This window comes from Bombyx mori, chromosome 22, assembly GCF_030269925.1.
Source record: "Bombyx mori chromosome 22, ASM3026992v2".
In the NCBI taxonomy this organism is placed as follows: domain Eukaryota; kingdom Metazoa; phylum Arthropoda; class Insecta; order Lepidoptera; family Bombycidae; genus Bombyx; species Bombyx mori.
The window spans coordinates 15,364,042-15,390,418 of record NC_085128.1 but is presented as its reverse complement, the minus strand read 5'-3'; the positions used below and the strand labels follow the sequence as shown (position 1 = coordinate 15,390,418).

At 36.3% G+C, this 26,377-nt stretch overlaps 2 protein-coding genes and 1 long non-coding RNA gene across 4 annotated transcripts in view; 2 read left to right on the top strand and 1 right to left on the bottom strand.

Annotated features, from left to right (window-relative positions):
* The window catches only part of LOC101746241 (kinesin-like protein KIF18A), a 46,421-nt gene that overhangs the window by 8,084 nt on the left and 11,960 nt on the right, over positions 1 to 26,377 (bottom strand). For both annotated transcript variants that reach the window (XM_012689166.4, XM_012689167.4), the window contains exons 2-3: positions 562 to 1,429; positions 31 to 249 (exon numbers count right to left, since the gene is read on the bottom strand). In XM_012689166.4, the coding sequence (XP_012544620.2) occupies positions 31 to 249; positions 562 to 1,116 (774 nt within the window). In that variant the 5' untranslated portion in view covers positions 1,117 to 1,429. The remainder of the gene's footprint in view (positions 1 to 30; positions 250 to 561; positions 1,430 to 26,377) is intronic.
* On the top strand, positions 1,493 to 4,513 carry LOC134201006 (uncharacterized). The gene is made up of 2 exons (XR_009976152.1): positions 1,493 to 3,590; positions 4,054 to 4,513. It is a non-coding gene; the product is annotated as an uncharacterized LOC134201006 (long non-coding RNA).
* On the top strand, positions 4,888 to 7,669 carry Or-36 (olfactory receptor 36). Its single transcript, NM_001173421.1, has 5 exons — positions 4,888 to 5,660; positions 5,748 to 5,847; positions 6,202 to 6,306; positions 7,091 to 7,246; positions 7,616 to 7,669. Exons 1-5 carry the CDS (start codon positions 4,888 to 4,890, stop codon positions 7,667 to 7,669), a joined length of 1,188 nt encoding a protein of 395 aa, NP_001166892.1.

The following is a 26,377-nucleotide window of genomic DNA, read 5'->3' as shown; positions in this document are numbered from 1 at the left end:
CACATTTTCTAACATGTTACTAATGCTCACCTGAAAAACAGCATGACTTCTTGAACTCTCAGCATTTGCATCTGTAGGATGCTGGGTCCTGTTCTTGTTTCCATTTTCAAGCATGTTAAGGAGTTCCCTAGCTGTTTTAATATTGTTCAGTGTCAGACCGGCAACCATAACACCATACTTTGAGTCCTCTCGAAGTTGCAAGGGAGTTTTTGAAGGTTTAAGGAGATCATATACATTTTCATTGTATACCTAAAATCCAAGTAATTATGCTTCAAACTTAATTAAAAATCAGTTATAATACAATATTTAAGAAGTTAACATTTTAACTAGACAATTTAGTGATTATTCATTTTAATTTATATTTAAATTGTGCCTTTACAACAAAAGAGCACAATTTCCATTTTGATAAATAAAAAGTAAAGGAAGAAAACATAAAGTAAATAAAAAGACTTTTAAAAAAAAAATGGGGCTCACTAACATTCCAAAGAACAACCAACAGTTGGTATATAGCCAAGACAAGATAATACTGATAACTTTGTAAGTGGTATTTTAAAAACTTACTTCAATATAAGAGACTCCTATATCAAATTCCCTCTCCTTTTCAAACTGATTAATAGTATAGAACAGATGTTCCATGGTCAGGTAAGTTATGCCAGGGTGCTCATTACTGCCGATCATAGTGAATGTCTTCCCTGCACCAGTAGCGCCATACACAAATACTGAACAATTGTAGCCTTCCATCAGAGCCGCAAGCATATCTTTCGTTGTAGTTTCAAAAACGTCCTTATTCGATGCTTCTTGACCACAAACATTATCAAAAACAAACTTCAACTCTTTATTAGCACGTTTTAAAAAGTTTTTGTTCGGTTGCTGTACACCCTGGTAGAAGAATGGCCTGATCTCTTCCTTAGGGTCAAACACTAACATTTTGTCATCTACGACGTCTACAACAACGCGACTGTTGAGATCCAACTCTTTTTCGTTCAAAGGACGTACTCTCACTACAACTTTGATGTTCGCAGCCATGTTTTGTGTAGAACCGCATTTAGACGGCACTATTCCACCACCAGAGCCTTTAAAACCCGTAGCGACGGGCCGCTTCTCTATTTTCACCATAATTCCAACGCACTTTATAACTTTATCATGAAATGAGATTACACTTCTAGCAATCCACACGAGTACAATCAACCGCCACTCAAACAATAACGCCTTTTCTGCATCACATTCGCTCAATTGGACGAGTTATTTAATTAATTTTTGACTATTTCTTCACAAACAGAAACGAAGTTTTATTAAAATTCAAAATTCTAACCGTCAAAATTTTGAATTGACATATCTGTTCTACACATTACACTAGCGCATTTTTTATTTGATATTTCTGCCTGAGCAAGCAAACGGAACTAAGTTCATACAGTCTTGTCATTTAAATCTGAAATGAAGTTTTAAAAAAAAGTAAAATTAAACTAAAATAAATTATAGTCAAATATAACTAATAGTGATAAGACAAAATAAAGTAATAGTCTAATGTAGTATTAATAAAATTTGCATTTGCTTGTTTTTACATTGTCTATCTCTTCGGCTTGGGAATAAAAATCTGTAGGAAACTCAATGAATTTAATTATATTCTAGACCTTCTCTCAAATCACATAATTCCATGTCTTTTTTACAATTTAATTTTATTATTATATTAATATTAATAAATTTGATTTCATTCCGGTTCTAAGTACTCTGAAAAAGTATACGGTGCAAAATCAAAGAATGATTGGTTCCTATTTAAGTAGCTCTTTTTAACCGATTTCAAATAAAGGAGGAGGTTCTCAATTCGACTGTATTTTTTTTTAGGTTTGTTACCTCATAACTTTTGAGTGGTTGAATCGATTTTGATGATTCTTTTTTTATTAGAAAGCTGACGCTTCCCGTGTCGTCCCATTTCAGTCCAGTCCTGATAATGATATCCATAAGAAAACCATATAAGTCTTAAATTTGTATTAAGTACGTGCGCGACGTATAGATGAATAACTCAATAACTCAATATCACGCCAACCGATTTCGATGATTATTGTTTTTAGTGTAGGTATATTAATTTGTTTCGGAATATCTTTTTTTTTCTATTTGAAGTCGGTTTTTGTTAAAGCATGTCTATTTACAATTATATTAATATAAAAAATAAACAATGTGACAAATTCACTGCCTGGAATTTTTAGTCCTGACACTTATCTTAGTTACATATGTTTGATGCTGTACAATATACAAAACTTTATCGTGATCACGTTGCTTTATTGCATACACCAAATTCTTAACCATAAATAAAAAAGGCTTTCCGCCTACGTGTGAGAGGCAGTAAGCAGTGTATTAACGTTTACCTACGTTTGCCGCCAGGGGCGCTGTTCCAACTGCATACCAATTTGAGTTAACTTTTACGCTATCGAGAACGTTAAAAAACTCACACTAAGCACACAGACCATGTTAGAATGAAGTGAACCTCCCTCCGCCAAAGAATACTGAGCCTATGCCACCGAGGTATTAAACTACAGAAGTTTGAACTACCTACTCTACCACTTCATCATTTATCGACATAAACCTAAAAAAGAGACAAAATCGAAAGAACAACACTGAAGTTAATAGAATTTTATATAGATTCATATATACATCGCCCTCGGCTAGATAGGCACGATGTAGTCTTTATTACGACGCCATCCCTGTATAAGAAACAAATACAATTTCCTCTTAATTTCCGCTCTCGATCTTATCTGGACATAACGACAGGCTTAGCATTCAGCCGACACTCTTACTAAAACTTCGGAAATAGGAACAATTCCATTATGATTATTTGTCAGTATTCACTTTTATGTTTATTTTAAGTATTCATAAACGATGAAAGTGTAAAGATTACTATCTTATTTTGAGGTTAATCTGTTATTACAGTTAGTCATCTTATTTCTATACCTTTAGGTATTATATTTTATGTGCACGTGACACACAGATAAATATAATTAATTAATGTTAGAATGACTTATGAACGAGGCACACGGAAGTTTAAAACTAAATAGCGTGATAACACAATTGGGTATTTGAAAATTATTTTTTTTTGTGATAAATGGAAAGGTCATATATTAGTTTTATAACAAAACAATTTTTTTTTATTTTTTTTTCGCAATAATTCAAAAGTTATTTCAAAATAAAAATTAATTTTTGAATCCAGTACCGAAGACACGCCGACAGCTCCCGATCAAACCCGAGCGCGTGTGACGTCATAATGTTAGTTTTCCCTCATTGCAGTTCATATTATAGAAATACTCGTAATCATAGATTATACACTTAATATATGTAATAAGTACAGTGTTTTGATCTATTTAATTTTGTTATCATCGTTAAATATTCAAATATTTATATAGAAAATGTCGAACCTCAAAAGTTATCGTTCTTCTTTTGTACCATTATGCATGAAAACTACATAGACAACTCCTGAAAAAATGTTTTTAAATGTTTCCCAAGATGACAAATATCGAAATAAATGGTTTCAAGCAGTGCACCGTGATAATCCCAAAACAAAATCGATTTTTTTTTTTCATTGTGAAGATCATTTCGACGTAAGTATTTCTTATCACAACCAAAATATGGAAATTTATAATCCTCAAGAACTAAACATTGATGCCGTATCAGCCAATACTGTTGAAAATATTGGTGTTGATTTTGATTAATATTATCAGATTTATTTATTTTATTTATTGGGTACCAACATGTTATACATCAGCACAGAACATTACAGGTAGGTATCATATACATTGATTTCACACTAAATGCTAACACAATTACAGGTACCGACTGCATGCATAAAAAAAAAGCGGTTCATTATATAAAAAACAAAGAAAAACTATATATAACATTACATGAAGACCTTATATTATTACACATTTACTACCAAATACGCTATTACTTAATTTAAAAAACTCATTGAGTAAGGCTGTAGACTTCTCGTCTAAAACTGTCAACAGTGCCAGCAAAAACGTCCAGAGAATACTTGTTATGCAAATTATTTAATTCCCCAACTAGTCTGCTGAGAGGCGCGTTCTTACCAAGGTTGGTGTAGAATCTGGGAACCCTGAACACCATCAACTTAGAAGCCCTTGTCGACGTCAGCGGCACGTTAAAGTTCAGAAGAGATAAGAGATCAGGGGCATCGTATTCATCGTATTCAGATTTTGCCTTAATAAATCCTTTATCACACATAGAATCGTAACCAACTAACAACTTGTTTTTTAGCAATAAATTTTCAATATTATTGTCTAGTCACGTGTATTAGCCGTAAACGCTGTACTGTTAATAAATAGCTATAACATTATGACGTCACAACTATGGTAACCAATCATGGCGCGTTTATAAGTCACGTGATTTTTCTTAAATTCTATCAATTTTTAATTCTTTATAAATAATTGAAGAAAAAACATTTTTAAGTTTTTTGCATTAAATATCCCTATTATTACTAATAAAGTTTTAAAATACAATAAAAAAATCTTTTTTTTTTTTTTTTCAAATTCCCAATTAACTGATGTCATACACTATTTTTGGGTAGGTACTTCTATCTAGGATGTTTCTGTCAGATGTTAGAAAAAAAACTTAATCTTTTTCTTTTTCAAAATGCCTAAAAACAAAATACAATTTCATGACATCAATATTAATTTGTATTGGGTATTTAATTTTCGCAACATGCATACGTAATAAATCCCTTTCCAATTATTAGTTCGAATTTTAAATCACCACGCTATTCCGATCATATAATTACAGGTGGAATATTGCAATCACCTTCATAATTAATTCCCGTAGCTCGTTGATTTTTACCTTATATTTCATAACGAATTGTCAAAGGAAACGCTCGCTGTAGGTACAATGGTGTTCAATTCAAAGAAAAATATAATTTCACTTTTCTCACTTCTAGAAGATTCTAGACACCCTTCAGTCGGTCCGCATCTACGACTGCTCAGTTTAACTGGAATTTGGTACCCGAATTCAAAGACTAATATAACGCTTTTGAAACGCGCTTGTTTCTACGTCATCGTGTTATTTTTCGTCAGCCAGTACCTAAAATGTATTATCAAATTTAAAATCGACTCGTTGCAGCTAATTTTAGAGTACGCGCCATTTCACATGGGCATCGTGAAGACATGCTTCTTCCAAAAAGACTACAACGTCTGGCAGGATCTCGTTAGTTTTATTTCGAAAACCGAACGGGATCAAATAGCAAAGAAAGATCCAAAAAGTATTAAAACAATACAGAGCTACATCTCTCGTAATCGTAAAATTACATATTCGTTCTGGGCCCTAGCATTCATCGCAAACATTGGTGTTTTTAGTAAGCCATATCAAAATAATCAGAGCGACGTTAACGGCACTGTTACCTACAATCACCTTTTCGATGGCTATACACCATTCTCAGAAGAACCACCGGGGTATTATTTTTCCATGGGAATCGAAACTATACTGGGTCATGTCGTAAGCTTCTATGTCTTGGGCTGGGACACTCTGGTTGTGTCCATAATGATATTCTTCGCCGGTCAGATGCAAATGTCTCGACTGCAATGCTCGAGGATGATAAATGGAAGCCCGGAGCGGACTCATAAAAATATAATTAAATGTCATAAATTTCACACGGATTTGATCAAGCAAGTATAATATCAAGATATACGCGTTCTTGTGTGATCACTTCAAAAACATATTAACCTTGCTAAAGTCTAGTATTTTTTTTTCAGGTACCAAAAACAATTTAATTCGCTTATATCCCCGGTGATGTTTGTTTATTTATTCGTAAGCTCCATCAATCTTAGCGTTTGCATCGTTCAGATTGCAGAGGTATCCAACATTTCAGTCTCTTGACTTAAAAAAATTTAATGTCCAAATTCCTGGCAAATGATTATGTTATTAAAATGTATCTTATACAACCATCATCACTATCACATCTCCCGCCACCGGAACAGATTTCATCGATACTATCTGAAACCGCAGCCTCCATCAACAGTGCTCGTCCAGAGATATTTTTTTCCCTGTACCATTTGGCTCTGAATCCCCTCCACAATATTTCCAGAGGGCTAGACAGACTATGTAGGTTCGTCTGCCTACAAAGGCAAGCAAAAAAATGCATGAAAGTGCTTTCGTTTCGTCTCACTCAACTATAGACTACAGAAATTATATTTCGTGTGTGTTTAGATAGAAGACGATTTCGCTACAGTATTATCAAGCTTCATCTTCTTGCTGGCGTGTCTAATACAGCTGCTACTATTCTATTGGCATAGCAATGAAGTTACGGTTCAAGTAAGTAAAAAAAAAACTGAATGTTCTTAAATTTGAATTGATGAATAGCGATGTTCATCCATCCAGCCGTCGTAATTAGTGTAGATAACAACACAAAATAGCACATTTCGAATGAACTCTTCTGATTCAATAACATCGTTACCGGGATAAGGTAAATATTTATAAACGTCAATATTAAGTAATTATAATACTTCAATGTTTACTTTGCGAAAATTTAATATGATATTAAAGCATGGTTATTGATCTACAGTGCTGCCGACATCCTTGAACGACAGGTTTTCTCGTCGGTCGTCACAGATTCTGATCAAACACGTTTTAGACAATTTATAATGTTACGCGATGGGGTTCGGGATACATAAAATTCCACCAAAGTACTGTATTCAAATAGTACTGTAAAACTGTATTCAAAACTTAGAACACTTAAAACACTCAATTCGCTTCTTCCGCTTCGCTTCAGGTGAACCGTTCGTTGTTTCGCTTCAAGTAGTTCCGATTACAAACTAACTGCATACCATCTCTGCAACGCTTTTATAGCCGATACCACATCCTTAGAATTATCGAGAATATTCCACACATTTCTAGTATTGTGTTTCCGCTATCTGACAATAGATGGCGTTGTACTTCTCGAGCGTTCTAGGTGCTACGAGATCCTTCAATATTCGTTCGACTATTCGGCGATAGATGGCGTTACTCTTACCGGCGTAACAATAACAACAACTTTTATAGGTTTAAATAAAATTTTAATTAACTTTTTCGAAAACCTTTTTTTTTCTACTTCACACAGAGCGAACTAGTAAGCTACAGTACTTTTGAAAGTAACTGGACATCCACACAGAATAAACTACAGAAAGAAGTGGCCCTACTAGGTCTAACAACGTCCAAAACGCTGGTCTTCACAGCTGGTTCCTTCAATCATATGACCTTAGCGACTTTCATATCTGTGAGTCTAACTTTTGAACTTTTTGAACTAATTGATGTAGATCGACAATCCAGCACTGCGACCATGATTGATTTTGGAGTCCATAGACACCATAACTTGAATACCACCGTTCTCGTCATTGTAACACAACTAAAATATCAGCTGACGCACGAGTTCAACGACCTCGTATAAGGGTAGCCGCCGTCTCTGGGTAGCTGACGTCTCTTTGGAATGCATAATACAAGAATAAACAACGACATGTTGAATATTACTAAACGAATGTTTCTTGTTCTGGTTTATCCCTTCAGTTAATGTAAATACATTTTTTGTATTGGCAACACGTGAACGCCGTTTGGTATTTATCATTGAAAATTTAATTTAACTTTTCAGATCATAAGAGCAAGCTACAGTTTCTACGCTTTACTGAATAGTACCAAATATTAACAATCACAAATAGGCTGGACAAATATATATTTTTTTCGCACTCTTGGTATGTTCCATGTAATACGATTGAGTCTCGAAAAAAACCAGACCTCACAGAATTGTTACCTACTTGAAACGAAAACAACTGGAAGCGCTGGTGTTGTAAAATACCTACATAATGGATGTCGTGGCGTGCAACCTCTTTGACAGGACATAAGACCTACAATGACTAGACATAGACAGACTAAGACAGATATTTGAAAATAATTCGAAAAGAAATGGAACGAGGGCGTACGTGACCAGCGGCACGGCAGTACATTTTTTGACTTCTGAAAAGACAGACATACAAAAAGACGAAAAAGAACGAATAATAATTGACCGTTCTTATCAGTTCTTATATAAGATGTTCAAGTGACCTTCGACCGTTCAAGTAGTCATTCGACCGTTCAATGACAAACAAGAATTTAATTTGAAAACGAGTTATTTGGTATCACAGATTCACGTCATTCAATGCACTGAAATATTGAAATAATGTTTGCTAAGTTAAAGGTATTTACCGACGACATAAATTAGCATGGTGAGATAAAACATGTTATATAAAAATACGGTTATTTTATTTATTTTCTTATTCTAAGTCTAGCAGCAGAAAACTGTAGTGATTTATTCCCCTGCGGCTTGTGACACAATGGAATTTTAAACCATGCTACTTAATATGTAAACAAGCACTTTTTTCTTCTTCGTACCTATGCTGATAAACTTGAGAGGCTATTTCAGCTTCTCCTTGACGTGTGGATCACGGGGCTCAAACCGGGTGTGTTGTTAACACTGACCCTAGCAAGAACAGTGCTTCGCAGAATCTACCACCGGATCGGAAACGCGACTCACTGAGAAGATCCGGCGAGAAACTCAGTGGGCTCTGTCTATGGGTTAATACAAACACACGATCACTTCGTAGCTACGAACTGATTTTAATCTAAACATCAAGAGAAAAGATTCATGACATGTTAAACAAAATTAATAGCATATATAGCATAGTAGTGATTAGCTAAGTATTAACCACGGAATAGATAAATAAGGTTTTATCTATTCCTTATTTATCTATTCCGTGGTATTAACTAACGGCAGAACTTTGAGAGCCACCATCCTTAACGGTGTTCTAGACTAAACCGATTACGTATGAAATTTCTGAGTCAATCAAAATTCTCATTCAGCATTCGATTGCTGTGCACGTGCTGAATTTAATTCAATTGAATAATTGTGATTGTGTGTTATGTACCATAAATATTGGGAGTTATGGTGGTAATGATTTCTGTCTGAAATCCTCTTACATCCTCAATTGAGCAGCCGAATAATTAGTGATAGAAAGAAGCCATTTTTTCTCTATATACCTAAACAAGCTCATAATCCACTTAGTCTTAAATAAAATTAAAATAACTTTTATCTTTAATCTCGGGTTTTATTATTATTATTATTTTTATTTTTATTGCCCTTGTAGGCAGACGAGCATACGGCCCACCTGATGGTGAGTGGTTACCGTCGCCCATGGGCTTCAGCAATGCCAAGGGCAGAGCCAAGCCGCTGCCTACCGCAAAAGTAGTAGTATCAGTGTAATTAATTATATTTTTCCGACATTTCGGTTCAATTTAGTTTTCGGGTCACGGGCAACCTTAGAGTATACATAAACTACGGGCAACTAAGTTGTTATTCGTCGTCATTTGGATATTGTCAGTACTAGTGACGAGTACAATATTGGACTGGCGACTAAGACTCACGAAAACCGAAGAAAATACTAGTCTTAAGTAGGAATCGAAGTCGTATTGTATAGCGGCTATAGCGGTAACAATTCAAACTAGAATGCATGGTTACGTCACGAAAGAAATAGGCCGGATGCTTTTATGTAAGCACCCGCGCGGGCTTCACATACGGAATACCGCAAGTAACTCTGATAATAAATATAACCATTACAAGGTGCTCTTCAATTAACAAGCGTACAACAATATTAGCAAAATTTCAAAGCTTAAAGTCATAGTAATGAATTTGTAGTTGAATTAAAACCATACAATGAAGCCTGGGAATGATTTATTTATTAGGCTCACAATACACATTACAAGCTAAAAAGATACATAAAAACACAAGTAAAAAGAAACAAAATCTGGCATGCAACATATGTTATGTGCGCACAACAAAACGGCACGACAGTGCTAAATTAGTACAACAACGTTTCTTACAATTATACGACAAAACAACACGACAAAGAAAACTAATCTAACTTATAATGTAAGGAAATAATTTTATTCACGATATAAAATTAAACAATTACACTATTAACCTATTACTAACGTGGAGGATGCCCGTGATCATTTTTATAAACGTAACTAATAGAATACCACCGACACTAATAATCTTGAAAACCCAAATTTTATCGAGAATATTCCAATGGCCCCGAGAAAGACGAGTCCAGAACATTCTCGAATGTTCCAATTGTTTCGAAGGTGTTCTAGGTTTTCTACATAGACAAGAAGTGTTTAGAACATTCTTGCATACTTTAATTCTATCGAGAATGTTCTGGTTAATTGTAGAGATCGTCGAAACTACTATAAAAGCGTGACACAGGCGATATATGAAGGCAGTTCTATTCGAAACGAAGCGACAAACGTTTCAAAGTCGAGAAGTATTTCGGTGAAGAGTTTCCATTTATCCCGAGGCCTAGCTCGTAACACGATACAACCTATTGTTCATCCCTACAAATTTTAAACCTCCTAATTAACAGAAACCTAGCTCGCAATCCGAGCTCAATTAATCCGACAACTCGTCAACATATACCATTAATTTTCTAGCTTACAGTGAGTTGATAATTCATACGTACAGACAAGAGAGAACGAATTAACATATAAATTGTTTTGAAACCGACGACTACAACCCGTTAAATTATTTCGCGAACTTCACGAAATTTACATGGTAATTGGTAAAACTCAAGATTTGTTGAATAGCAGCTAAATGTGGATGCGGGACTAACTTTTGCGATTGGCAGGTGCGTGGTTGCAAAGGTCAAAGGATAAGCGCACACAAAATAAATGCTTATTTATGGTTATGTTCAAACCTAAAATATATTTGGATTCGTATGTAAACGATTTCGGTTGATCAAAGAAACAAAACCTCCGATTGACAATCACAGGTTCTTCTTCGTATTCAAAAATATAATGAAATAATATTGTAATACAAATTGAAAATGCTATTTTTCGATTAACTATAAAATATTATGTGGGACTATTTCAAATTATTTTGATGTAAAAAGTAATTCACCAAATTCATAGCTGAAGAATACTATCTATAATATATACTGAGAGATAGAAGTGGTACCCAATCCGCGTTAGTCGATTCAGAACAATTTTTAAATGTTTTTTGTATTATAAAATAAATAATTTTTGCGTATGGAACTGAAGAGCTGCATTTTTATAAATATCCAAAGAGTCACAGGTTACCGACCCCTGGCCCAAAGGATAAGACGTCCCATGCATTCGTATCTAGCGATGCACCAGTGTTCGAATCCCGCCGGCGGGTATGTGCCAATTTTTCTAATGAAATACGCAATCAAAACCCGCAAAATTATAATTTGCGTAATTACTGGTGGTAGGACCTCTTGTGAGTCCGCACGGGTAGATACCACCACCCCGCCCATTTCTGCCGTGGAGCAGTAATGCGTTTCGGTTTGAAGGGTGGGGCAGCCGTTGTAACTATACTGAGATCTTAGAACTTATATCTCAAGGTGGGTGGCGGCATTTACGTTTTAGATGTTTATGGGCTCCAGTAACCACTTAACACCCGGTGGGCTGTGAGCTCGTCGACCTATCTAAGCACAAAAAAAATTTATGACATCTACTATATTTTCAAGCTTTGCGTGAAATTATTACTGTGAATTCATTCGAATATTTAGACGGTTTGGGTTAAAATTATCTAACATAGATATTTTAAACACTACTAATCCGGCTCAGAAGCTTTCCTAACCACAAGAGGATGAAACAAAACTGAAAATTACAATTTAAACTCCATTACACTTGAGCTCCCAAAAGAGCTATCAACACAGTTACGAAGCCAAGTTTCACTGATCTAAAATGTATTAAAAGCTCCGCGGGAACCGCTAAATCGATTTTACTGAACGCGTGTGTAAATCTAGAAATTTCACCTCGAAACTAGTTTTAAAGCGAATTAATTTTAAGTTACGTGATTTTCAAGATGATGTCTCCCTTGTAAAACTTCATACTTCATTTTGAACTACACCTATGTTTTTGCTACAAAGGCGAACAAAACAATTGGCAGTGCCGGATTTAATGATTATTTTTAGGCGAAGTATTTTTAACCAACATTTTCTGAGGCAGAATATCTTCTATATATGAGTCGACTATTATCAAAGGCGGCAATCTGACTTTTGGACAATGATTGGTAAATCAGAAAAACGAATTATTGACTTTGTATTCCATTGGCAGTCACAAAACTCTTCGGAACGACATCTTAGATAAATAACAGGTTAACTATTAACCTTTATTTAATGCAGGTTTTGAACCGTATTCTTTGAAGGAGACGATTATATTCAAATAAATCTGTATTGACATATCAATAAAAATGTTTTGTCCAAATGCACAGATTGCCACCTTTGATAATAGACGACTCATATATAAAAATGAATTGCTGTTCATTAGTTTCGCTAAAACTCGAGAACGGCTGGACCGATTTGGCTAATTTTGGTCTTGAATTATTTGTGGAAGCCCAGAGAAAGTTTAAAAGGTAAGATAAATATGAAAAAGCTCGGAATTAAATAAAAATAACAATTTTGTTTTTCCTTTGATGTGTTTGATGTGTGTCGGATTTCTTTTGTTTGTTTTAAGTTTATTTTATATAAAAGTTTAGGTCTTTTATTTATCGATTGAGGGACTACGAAGTCTGCCGGGTCAGCTAGTCTTAACATAATTTTTCATTATCTTACTCAATTGCAACCTTTGATAGAGTTTCAAATTGGATCAGCAACACTACCTTGCAAAACTAAAAAGTTACAGCCAAACCATTATAGGCTTCATTTAAAAAGTCAGAGTATTAAGAGGTTACGGTTATTAATCTCTCCTCTCACCTTAGTCGGTTTGTTATATCTGAAGGTCGTGTCTAAGTTGAAGTGTTTGATCGCTCGATGCACTATGCTTCTCCACGTCTTCCTGTCATCAGCAGTATTTATTGCATCGGTTATCGGACAGCCGATTAGCGTCTTCACGGTGATTATCAAAAGTGCAACAAAAATAAACTCCCGAAAAATACAGCACCCCATCATATTCGTCTGGTTCATCATCTTGTCATATCAAATCAAAATGACCGAAGTAAACTTATTACAAATCAAAATTGAACACAGATGATGTCAATTTTTAAACACAAAAGTCCCAATTAATAATCCGTATAAATCAAAGCTTTAAAATTTTTGTGAATTCTTACATTTTGTTGAGATTTATTCAACGCTTAATAAAGTGGCCCGATATTTACTTGAAACATCGACTTTATCCAGAACTGACCTTTGCATAGGGTCGTCCTTAAATTACTTCAAAATGTTAAGATTTAAAATATTAAAACGCATAATTTATATTTAAATAAAAGACTTTAAGAATTAACGAACTCGATCTACATTTATTAATACTTTAGCCCTCTGGCTATGTAATTATCTCTCACGCAGCCACATTCAACTTCGTTGTAATGCAAGTGAGACACTAAAATTCACAAGAGCTCCGAATGGTAAGGCTTTAAATAGGTTTAAGTCGTCGGCGAGTGCTCTTAGAGAATTATTGTATTAAAAGTTAATAAAAATAAGAAAAAAATGAAAATACTACTTTTTTTTTCATTATTATTTTCTATCTATTCAATTTTGGTTATCTGTGGCGCTCGTTTGATTACCTATTCTTTTTATCTGAATGTCATTTTAATTTTGTTTCTTATCTATACTAATATTATAAATCTGAAGAGTTTGTTTATTTGAACGCGCTAATCCCAGGAAATACTGGTCCGATTTGAAAAATTCTTTCAGTGTTAGATAACCCATTTACTGAGAAAGGCTATAAACGATATAACATCACGGTAAGGCCAATACAAGTGGAGCACCAATAATGAATGTTTCAAAATAGGGGTTTCAAAAACCTCCTTAACATTCTATAATTCAAAAATATTTTCACTTTCTACGTAAATGAAGTGGAGGTAAAATTTAGCGTTATGCTAAACTAACTATTCCACGCGTACGGAGTCGCGGGCTAAAGCTAGTCGAATAATATATTAATAAAAGTTTTTTGTAATATCTATTTGGTATTCAATTATTAAGTTTTCCAGGGGTTAACGCTAGATATTAAATCATCAAACATACATAAAGAATCATATATACAAAAACTACAAGATGACCGCTAAATTTTATACACGCAGCAATACTTCAATTTCGTTTCCAACATAATTGAGTTAATACAATTTGCGTGGGGGAGCCGAAATAGAAAATACGGACCGTGTTCGAACATTACGAAAACAATCAAAAGGAAACCAATCACCTATCAAACCAGGACAATCTAAAATAAACGTAAAGGGAAGGTCGGAAGGGCCCCTCCCTCGCAATTATCGGTCAATTCGGAGTCTTTGTATTCGTTCATAAAAGGCTCTCGGTCAAAACGTGAATCCTTCAACACTATATGTACGTACTTATTATATCTATATATTAATACGTGAAACAAAAACTTTGTATCCCTTTTTACGTAAATTGCGCGGACAGAGGAGTATGAAATTTTCCACGCTTATAGAGAATATAGAGAAGAAGTGCACAATGCAATTTTTTTTTTTAAATAATGCATAAAGGATACATTAAATCAATAAAGAAAACATTACACACACTACATACCATGTATTTGACGCACATACGCATGATTGCTATTTATTGTCAAACTTTTGTTCTTGACGTTTGTGGTCAAATTGAGAATAAATTAAATATTGTTTGTCTTTATTAATATTTTTTTATAGTGTAGCCTTGGCGAAATTTGTGATTATAGAAGTATAAAATACAATCATAATAGTGTACAAACTTACAATTCCAATTAATTATAGTCGAATTTCGACTACTGCGGGACCTCTAGTAGTGAAATTATTTTCTAAGAATAAAAATGACATGACATGAAATGACATGATGACATGAATACTTGAACTTTACTTCTGTCTCGGAGAGCAAAAAAAAAACTTCCTTTTGATACCATTATTTGTTTTTCCTTTGGATTTTTCCGCGCAATCAGTAGAAGCTTTGTTTCTTTAATGAGCGAAAGTTACGATGTGAAAGTCTCTTAAGTTAAGATAATTGACGTCAATAAAAATAAACACATTCTTCTGAATTCGTTACGGGCTGTTTAAATCTGTCAGAATCACGTTACATTGGAAATCATAGGGGCCCATAATTTAATAATAATAATAATTACATTGCCTATTTCTACCGTGAAGCAGTAATGCATTTCGGTTTGAAGGGTGGGGCAGCCGTTGTAACTTACTTGAGACCTTAGAACTTATATCTCAAGGTGGGTGGCGCATTTACGTTGTAGATGTCTATGGGCTCCAGTAACCACTTAATACCAGGTGGGCTGTGAGCTCGTCCACCCATCTAAGCAATAAAAAAAATTTACTCCACAATACAAATAACTTTTCAATTAATATGACATAAAAATTCTAATTCAAAACAATATTACAACATATTAGTTATACTGACACAGTAGAGACAAAAAGGCCGCGGCTTAGCTATGTGATAGCTGAAACTATCGCTGTTGTTCTGCCGCTGCCTGTAATCTTAATCTATAAACTAATCTAACCTCTATAGTTACTGCTTCTACCTCCCTGTAGTTGCAGATCCCTCAAATTAGTTTACAACATAATTACCCAATTAAATCTAGCTTTTAGGTCTTGCGTTTGCATTCACTTAAACTTTATTTCTAGATAAATCCAAATCAGATTCACAAATCAACATTCAGTTAATATAACCAACTTAATAGCATTAACATTTTTTTATTGCCTGTGTAGACAGATGAGCATACGGCCCATCTGATGGTGAGTGGTTACCGTCGCCCATGGACTTCAACAATGCCAGGGCAGAGCCGCAGAGGTGAGCCGCTGCCTACCGTAAATACGCGGCATTAATCTATAATATGTATAGCAGTGTATCCAACTGCTTCGTACGTATATGTTACAACAACATACACATAAAACATACGTTCACAAAAAAAAAATAACTGAGAGAGAAAATTCCACTGTCACGAAGACAAGTCACATTATTATATAGAATCTGCCCGAGTGAAGTAGGTATCCCAAGAATGGTGTTGTTTTAATACTAAATCACTTATTAGATTACGTTACGCCGTCCAAGTAACACGGCGGCAAATTAAATTTCTTTTGCGAGACCTGGATGGTGACAGCTGACGAAGGTCCGTATTATTTTTTTAGGGTTCCGTAGACGGGATCCGATACGATCCATCACTAGTGCTGTGCTTATGAATAAAAAATACGTGTAAATATAACAGGTAAGCTAAAAAGCTTCTTTTTGTTTGAGACGTTTCGGGGGTTTTACCAGCGTGGAATAATGTTTATTTATTCTTAATTCGGAACAAGATAAGGATGTTTTCTTAAAAGGGATCTCCCAACAGCAAATCTATGTTATTAGTTGAAGATTGAATTTATAGACAAATTTAGGTATGTTGTGACCTAAAGGGATAAGAAATAAGAAGCACGGTGTCTCCCGCATCGAAAGGCGCGACCAAGTCGATGGTCAAATCCCGCAGGCAGGTACCATTTTTACTAATGAAAAATATAATTACGAAATATGTAGCTCATATTCAAGGTTTTTTTTCCTACCTATGCTGATAGCCTTGAGAGGCTATTTCAGCTTTACCCTAACGTTTGTAGGTGAGCTCACGGGGCTCAAACCGGTGAGTTACTAACACTGACCCTAGCAAGAGCAGTGCTTTGCAGAATCTACTACCTGATCGGAAACGCGACCCACTGACAAGATTCGGCGAGAAACTCAGTGGGCTGTGTCTATGGGTTAATTCGCTCGTCGAGCACTTCGTCACAAGCGACGGGTTCGACGAGGACGGTGACCGGTGCTTGTGGTGCCTAAAAGCACCGTTAATGGATCAGGAGGATCCGTAATGACGTTCATATTCAACAATAACTTCCACGATAAAGGAACAACACGGTTTTATAAAGAAACGAAACATTTTACGGTTTAATCTCGCGTTACTTTTATGGTTACTTTTATTAGTCGACAATTGAATGAACTTAGTCGTCCGTGACTACGTGAACTACAAAGCATGCGAAACTTCGGAAATAATTGAATGACATTAAAAAAGACGAGATTAAGCCGTTATTTTTTAATTGATAACATTTTTTTTCTATAATACATTAAAGCGAGCGATGACATGACTTTCTTCAAAGGAAACTTTTTATTTATTTATTTTTTATTGCTTAGATGGGTGGACGAGCTCACAGCCCACCTGGTGTTAAGTGGTTACTGATGGGCTCCAGTAACCACTTAACACATCTACAACGTAAATGCGCCACCCACCTTGAGATATAAGTTCTAAGGTCTCAGTATAGTTACAAAGGCTGCCCTACCCTTCAAACCGAAACGCATTACTGCTTCACGGCAGAAATAGGCAGGGTGGTGGTACCCACCCGCACGGACTCACAAGAGGTCCTACCACCATTAAAAAACTTGTGGAGAGTTTTAAAGGGTAGGCAGCGGACGTACGTGAGCAACGGTAACCATCACCATCAGGTGTGCCGTATGGTCGTCTGCATACAAGGGCAATAAAAAAAAATCTGCGTGTAAGCTATTAGGTTTTTACTCAAATATATATGAAAAAAAAACACAAAGTAAACGAAATTTTAATAAGCGGAACCAATACTAATATTCGAATCTCGATCTTGTTCGGGACATTTCCAGAATGCTTCCTGTCCACGTGATTGTGGTCACCCGAACTGCAGGTTACAAGGGTCGACGGGAATCTAAATACCGCGCCAGGTTTCCTGGGAAACTTTTATTGAGTCAGGACGCAATTCCTTTTACTCTTGATTACGGCTAAAGAATTGCAGTTGTGATTGTGTGCGACTACAAAAATATATCTATGTATATGAGTTTAATTTGCTTACTTTTAAATTTGTTTTGTTGTTTATTTGCGATAATCAACTCTACAAAGATTGTATCATAAAATACTAAGCTCGTCATGTTAATCGCCTTATCGTTGACACTGCTGACTACTCCCCGAATCCTGATCATGCAGGAGCCAGTCACCGTCGACGCCCTAGACAAGTCCTTACGAATCCCTCAGATCCAATAATCTTTGCATTAGACGCCTTCAGCTATAACACTAGGAGCAGGCTTAGGGACCCCGGTAACCGTACTCGTCGAACTCGACAAAGAGTTCATAAGCATCAGCTTGCTGTGTTTCTCGTCGGATCTTCTCAGCGGGTCGTGGTTCCGACCTGGTAGTAGATTCATTCGCGAAGCAGCTGCTCTTGAGTTGTTAGGTCTCCTTCGGAGGCGCTCGGGCAGCTGTTAGCAAATCCTACCCCTCCTGGCTGAGCCTTTGCTCGCCCGTAAAGGCCTCCGGGTCACCAGTAAACCTACAATAATAAAAAAAAACTAAGAACGTTAAATTTACCGGTCGTTGTGGCATTGCTTGGGGAGGTTTATGTCACACAACACACAACACACAAAAGAATCCGTTGATTGGTAACAATCTAGAACAATCCAGAAATTAGCGTCTCGAAGCTACTCTATGTACCTACCGTTACCTTTATGACATAATTGGGAAACTTCTGATACGTGTTTCTGAAATGATGGTACAGTCTCACACAATAAGGGCCTTTATTGAAATTCCGATATTTATCAGTTAAGAGTGTGGTTCTCATTAACTGGGATTACTAAATTTGTATCAAATATTAAAGGAATTAATTAGTCTTATGTAAAAAAAAAAGATGAGTTTTCGAACGTTTCATAGCTAACGCTAATTAGAACATAAGAAGAGTATATCTATACTAATATTATAAAGCTGAAGAGTTTGTTTGTTTGAACGCGCTAATCTCAGGAACTACTAGTTTGATTTGAAAAATTCTTCCATTGTTAGATAGCTCCATTTATTGAGGAAGGCTATAGGCTATATAACATACCAATAAAGAATGTTTCAAAATCGGGGATTTTTTCCCTTTTGAGCGGAAGCTCCGCTGCGTGCGCTGCGGAAACGGTCAAAGTTTCGCTAAAATAATGTATGATAAAATTGTTCCCCTTTAAAAGATCTAAAAAAAGTCCGCAACAGCATATGTCTATATGTTAAGGTTGGCTTACTATAACGTTTTTATGCTAACCAAATTTGTTCTAAAATACGCGGATGAAGTCGCGGGCAAAAGCTAGTAGTATATAACAGCTGCATAGTAGTGTAGCGGGAAGCCGACTGAGTTTCGGGCCGAATGCTAGTTACATAAAAATATATAATCCCTAATTAAAATAGTTACATAGGTACATCATAATTCAGTGCATTTCCATTGCATTCCATTTATAAATATCATTTTACGTTTTAGCATGTAATTTAAATATTTTTTAATGGATATTCATATTAAAATCGCATTGCATTTAATTGAAAAGTTTTCCTGTGCTTCGTGAATACAGCGCGTTTTCGAATCGAGCCCGCGAAACTACGCCGTCGCGAAATACCTAATACATCAAGACCTGTCTGTCTGGCGTCGTCTAATCTGTGGTCTAATCAACCTACTTTAATGAGTTTCTGGTCTACTCTTCTGTACTATGTTTAACACAGGATGTTCTGTCATCTATTAGAGCAGTGATGTTTTAGAACTGTCACTGAATTCGAAATTCCTCATAGACATCTACAACGTAAATGCCGCCACCCACCTAGAGATATGGATTCTAAGGTCTCAGTTTTTACAGTACAGCAGCTGTCCCACCCTTCAAGCCGAAACGCATTACTGCTTCACGGCAGAAGTAGGCAGGGTGGTGGTACCTACTCGTGCGGACTCGCAAAACGACCTACCAATTGTCTAGTGATTAGGCGAATATATATATTTGATAATTATTACACGATGCCATTCCTTAATCGTGGAAGTTATTCGTAAACAGAAGCTAAGTACGTAATCCATTAGAAAAATTGGTACCTACTTGCGGGATTTGAACACCGGCTCAGTATCATCGCTCGATACGAATACACCGGGCGTCTTATCTCTTAGGCCACAATAACTTTAACTTAGATAGCAGCAAAATTTGACCAAATACACAATCGTGACTTTAATTCATATACATATTTAATTTTTACATAATTCAAAGCTTTACTGGTGGTAGAACCTCGCGTGAGTCCGCACGGGTAGGTACCACCACGCTGCCTATTTCTGCCGTGAAGTAATGCGTTTCGGTTTGAAGGGTGGGGCAGCCGTTGTAACTATACTGAGATCTTAGAACTCATATCTCAAGGTGGGTGGCGGCATTTACGTTATAGATGTCTATGGGCTCCAGTAACCACTTAACACCAGGTGGGCTGTGAGCTCGTCCACCCATCTAAGCAATAAATAAAAAACTTATCATTCGTTACAAACTCAACTTACTAAGCCAAGAATAGGTTAGCACAAACTCCATTGCCTTCATTCAATTCTCTGTTACCTGTTAGCAAGAGGCAAGAAATCTCAATTCGACGGCCAATAATTGGAAAGTCGACGAACCCTGTCGGTAAATGCATCGCACCGGTGATATCCTCATTGGAATCGAGCCTAGTTCAATTATAGTCGGATCGGCTTTAGGTTGAGTTCTTGATCGCCTACATCTAGATTTGATTCGTTCTAACTAGACATCACAATCCGTTTACCGCATTCAACTATTGAATTCGATCTACAATGGACGCATTTCTTTGCCTTTTTTATTTATTTATTTAACTTGAAATACAAAAATGTGTCTTTATTATTATTTATTATTGTTATACATACATATATAGCTTCAATTTGTAATGCTATTTTAAGGATATACGTAGTGCTTAATTATCATTTTGTAAACAAGAAATTCTAAAGTAATTTATACAATTTCAGCAATGGAAGCGATTGCAATAGTTTAGAACTATTTCCATTTCCATAGCGGTAGGCAGCGGCTTGGCTCTGCCCCTGGCATTGCTGAAGTCCATGGGCAACGGTAACCACTGACCATCAGGTGGGCCGTATGCTCGTCTGCCTACAAGGGCAAAAAAAATAGATAAAAAAAAATTGGTTGGTCCTAACAATCGTTGAGCCTTCACGACAGCAGTATCACTTCAGGAAAATTACTACAACAAAATAAGCTACGAACTTTGTGAATTTTTATACTCAATACGAATATATCGATTTATAAATGAATTACGTAATGAAATACGCTCTCATAAACAACTAAATGTGGCTTGGTCAGTGTTTCATTTTATACATTATATTTTCCCTTTTGTTCTGTTATTGATGTTTGATTAAAAAAACTAATTCCAAAATAGGTAGGTACCTACCTACTAAACGTAAAGAAACAGTTGACAAAAAAAGGAGAAAATAATACTTAATTATTTTTTTCCTTATTTATACATTATGTGATCTCTCTCAGCCCACAGACGTCCACTGCTTGACACAGGCCTCCTCAAGGCTCGAGTCGCTTAGTGCGGTAGGGCCCTAAAATTCCTTTGGGCCCGCGGTCTGCTCCCAACATCTGCAGATCGTCAAGTCCCACATGCCTCACGTGCCCCCAGGAGATACGGTCCCCGGCCAGAAAAAAAGGCCTCCCCCAATGCTCACCACGACGACCGGTCCTGCGCTGCCTCCATTCCGCAGGTTCCCGCACCATCAACAGGCCGGCGATCCAAGGCTTGTGCAAGGCGTACCCACGCTACATCTTTCGGTACGCCACTCAATAACTTTTTGGCGCAATTCTGTAGGCTATATAGGCTATCATGGATCTTCTACGAATCTTCTCATTCCTAATTCATTTCAGGCAAGAAAACTCCGAATATAGCCCTCTCCATTTTAATAATAATAATAATATTGCTCTTTGGGTGGCCTTCTGATAAAGCCCATTGTGAGCGACCACGTTTCAGTGCCATATGTCATCACTGGCAACATACACGGGTCAAAAACTTTCGTCTTGAGACTGTAATATTTGTAATGAGAAGATTCTATGGAGCTTTACGAATACTACTTACGAATACGAATCCAAGTTAAATTCGACGATTAGATTATTTAGACAATTAATGTTCTCAACAGTTCTGAATTTCTATTTTTTTTCCTACCTATGCTGATAGCCCTGAGAGGCTATTTCAGCTTCTCCTTGACGTGTAGGTGAGCTCAAACCGGGTGTGTTGCCAACACTGGCCCTAGCAAGAGCAGTGCTTCGCAGAATCTACCACCGGATCGGAAACACGACCCACTGAGAAGATCCGGCGAGATCCGGGTTAATTCACTAGTCGACCCTTCGTCGCAAGCGTTCGACGAGGACGGTGACCGGTGCTTGTGGTACCTAAAAGCACTGTTAATGGATCGGGAGGATCCGTAATGACGTGCTAGGGCGACGTCGACTATTTACCATTCGGTCTACAGGACCGGATCAATTTCAATTGAAACAAAATAAATTACAATTTAAAGAAATTAATCGTGTACATTGTAGAACGTTCCGTGTGGGTTAATTTGGCCAACATTGGCGTTGCCGCGGTGCTAGGCGCGCATCGTTCGCGACTCGATCGCACGGAAAATTCGTTTCCAACTCCATTCGATTACGTATCAAGATCCCTTGCGAGAATTGGTCTCGCCTGAGTGAAATATAAATTGGACAATATGGAATTCTTAAACGGAGAATTAGTTTTTCGTATTATTGCCGAACGGAAATGATTTAATCAAAATGTTTGTATTCGTTTTGCCCAGCATTATTTACTTATGTTCAATACTATCGTTACCTCGGTGGTGCAGTAATTAGGGGTCCTTTGCCGGGCCAAGGTTCGTGAGTTCGACAGCCACATTGGGCAAACATTCATGTGATAAATAGGCTTGTTGATCTTATTTGGCTGTTGAATATCTATACCTAGTCAGGTCATAAATTCTGTCACATGTTTAATGTAAAATAATTGAAACAAGTTTATTCATTATGTAACCATTCATATACCAAAATGAACTTAACAAAACATAGATTCTTATGACACTAAAGTTTATTCAAAATGACCTCCGTGATTTTGAATACAGGCCTTCAATCTGCGCGGCCAGTCGTCTATCGCAGCACGAACGAGGTCCATGTCAATATCAGCGGCTGCCTTAATCAAGGATGTCTTGAGTGACTCCAAATTGGGATGAGGCTTTGAGCACGCTTTTTCCTGCAAGTGTTGCCATATCTTGTAATCTAACGGATTCAAATCTGGACTGGAGGAGGGCCAGTCTTCGTGCCGGATGAAGTCGATTTCACGCGCCGCCAGCCAGTCTTGTGTGCTCTTTGCTCTATGAGCTGGCGCCGAATCTTGTTGGAATACCCAGTACCTGTTATTGAACATGGTATGAGAAACAGGTTCCACAAGGTTCGTCAGGACTGTATTTTGATACACAACTGCATTCGTTTTTACACCTTTCTCACAAAAATGTACCTCTGTTAAGCCCCAATAAGATACTCCCAACCATACCATGAGCGAGGATGGAAAATGACCTCGTTGGACACGCGGAATACGGTTGCTCGCTTCTTCACTACTGTGTGCGTACACCTTATCATTTTGTTTGTTGTAGCTCTCTTCTACGGTAAAAATTTTTTCATCCGAAAAAAGAATTTCCCTATATTTTTTTCCCGCGTACCGTTTCAACAAAGCGCGGCAGTCTCAGGTCCATTAGACGAGCATTCAAACGATGTCCTGTTTTTCTTCGATATGCCCGAAGCCCTAAGTCTTCATTTAACACCCTTTTCACCGTGGTTCTGCTTAACCCCATCTGAAGGGCCAACAGTTTCTGCTTACGTTTGGGATTTCTTTGAATTCGCGCCTTCACAGCTTTTATCACTGCTGGAGTCCTAACCGACTCCGAGGGCGACCACTTCTTGACCTGTCATCTACACTAGAGTCTTCATTGTATCGTTTGATGGTACGATAAACGAATCTTTTGGTTATATTCAAAATTTTCAGTTTGTTAAAAATTTGAATTGGCGCGTAACCGCAACGATGCAACACAATAACTGCAACACGGTCTTCTTTAAGCGTCCACTCCATATTTAAAAATGAGTAAAATTCTAAAAGTACCGATAAAATGGGGCGATTAGGGACAAATTCCAACTTTATGACCAATTTTAAGGTAGTTGTTGATGTATATAATGCTATATCAGGATCAAAATGATTGAGTCTTGGGGGCATCTTTGTTGTCCAATTTAAAACTATGCAACTAGCATTCCAGTTTAAGCAAAAAAAGCAAAAATTGGTGTAATCCCTATTTACCCGGAAATTGCGGTTAATTGGGACGAAATGAGAAATTTGCTAGGGTGGGCACTACTTGGTTTTTTTTTTTTATTTATTTAGTTGCACCAACAAAGTGATCATCAATAAAAAACATTGAAAAACTGACAAAAGCACATGGCAGATGATCGACAGTGCATTAACAACAAATATATATATATAACTAAAACTTGATTACATTTATTTACTTATGATTAATTTATATTTACTTGGGAAATGATCCGCGACAGATTTGTCCTGTAAGTTGTGAGACAATTAAAAAAAACATCTATTTCATCACTTAAAATTAGTTCAGCGCAATCGGACAACCCCGAATGAACATTGACGGAGATCACGCTACCGTGGACATTATTGTAGTCCCAAAGGATTCGGTATATGGGAGAGTAAGCACCTAAATTCGCACTCTTTGATACGTACACGCGAGGCATATCTAAAAATAGAAAACAATACGTAACTGATAATATAAATATTTACCAAACAATAAAATAACACATTGATAATTTTGAATAAAAGTTCTAGACAAAAACATCATGAATAAACCAGATTTTTACCAACAAATTTAAAAAATATTGTTATAACTACATAGACAACCCTACAAACCTGTACCTATTTATACTTAGGTCGTTTCCATTTCACGTATTCTCATCCCAATTGACCCCTTTCTCGTTGTTATTTGTACCTAAGACGTCCCCAATATCCCCAAAAACAACCGATTTTTACATGTATTTTTATTTTATCAAATATATTAACACCAATAACAACTGAGACTTACCTTTAATACATATGATAGTTCAAACACTAAATAACGTTTATAAATCACAGTCGTCTTCTATTATTATCAAATTAATAAATGAGAGCAAAGTTTCTAGCACTAAAATAATTACCACCACAGGAAGTTAATTTGAAACGCGATTTTTTATAAGTTAGTAGTTATTATCATACATATTCAGAGTTGTTTTGTAAACTTTCACCATTCTACTATTAAACTACAAAAAATGGAAGATTTTGCAACGAATATAAAACTAATATTGAGCGTCGAAAGATTTTCCCGGTTTTTTCCCGATTCGCCTCTCAATCCCTAATCGACCCATTTTACGGTATACATTTTTATTTTCATGAACAATTCGAAATTCGAATTCAATAAACTTTTTTGTGGCCAGCATTCTAAAAGAAAAGTTTTTACTGTGTGACAATACTTATGACCTGACTAGTTATATGTCTATATTCAAACGTATTTAATAGTGTCCATCCAAACTCTAATCCACATAGATTAACAATCCTACTTTGGGGCTAGATGACCGCATGTGAGTTGTTACCGGTTACGATTATTACCTGATAATAGTTAAGACAAAGTTTTCGATCGAGACTAGAGGCTAGTCTAGACCTGCTACTACTAATATTATCCATCACTGTGGGACTGTGTATGGAGCAGTCGAATGATCAACAAATAAAGTCGCTGGGGAATCCGTTTATGGATACCGTTAAATGGTTACATACTGTTAAAAGTGAGACCTTACAACTCATGTCTCAAGTTGTGTGACGGCATTTACATTTTAGATGTCTATGGGCTCCGGTAAACACTTAAGACCAGGTGGACCGTGAGCTCTTCCACCCATCCAAGCAGTAAAATTTAAAAAAACCGGTCGAGGGGGTTCATCAAGCTCCACCACCCTAAACAAGTCTGACCCCTGCTGAGAAAGTCGGGACGAAAGTTAGCAATGACAGGGTTAAAAAATCAAACCATAACGCTTTCTTAATTCAATTAAAACTAACTTAATACCATGACCGGATGAAGACCAAAATATTTTTATATGTTTGTCCAATCCTAAATTCGAAAAAATACTTCTATATAAACTATTCAAAAAAGAATTTATTCCAGAGTTTGACCGAAAACCGTGGGTCGGTTACCGGTTAAGCCGCCAAAAGTTGACATATTCAGATCTGATTTTAACTGCAAAATTCCAATATATCTAAAACCAAGCCCTATAAATTTATATAAATCTTTTTTTGGGACTTTTAATGCTCAATAGATTACAGTTTTTATTATTATTTCGAAAATACTATTATATTATTCTTGTCTTTATCTCACTTGCCGGGTTGGGTATATGTTCAACATGTATATCACACACATGTGTTTGATGTTTAACAGAAGAAGAATATATTTCTATTAAGGAGGGAATTCTTATAATATCGTATCTTCCCATTATAT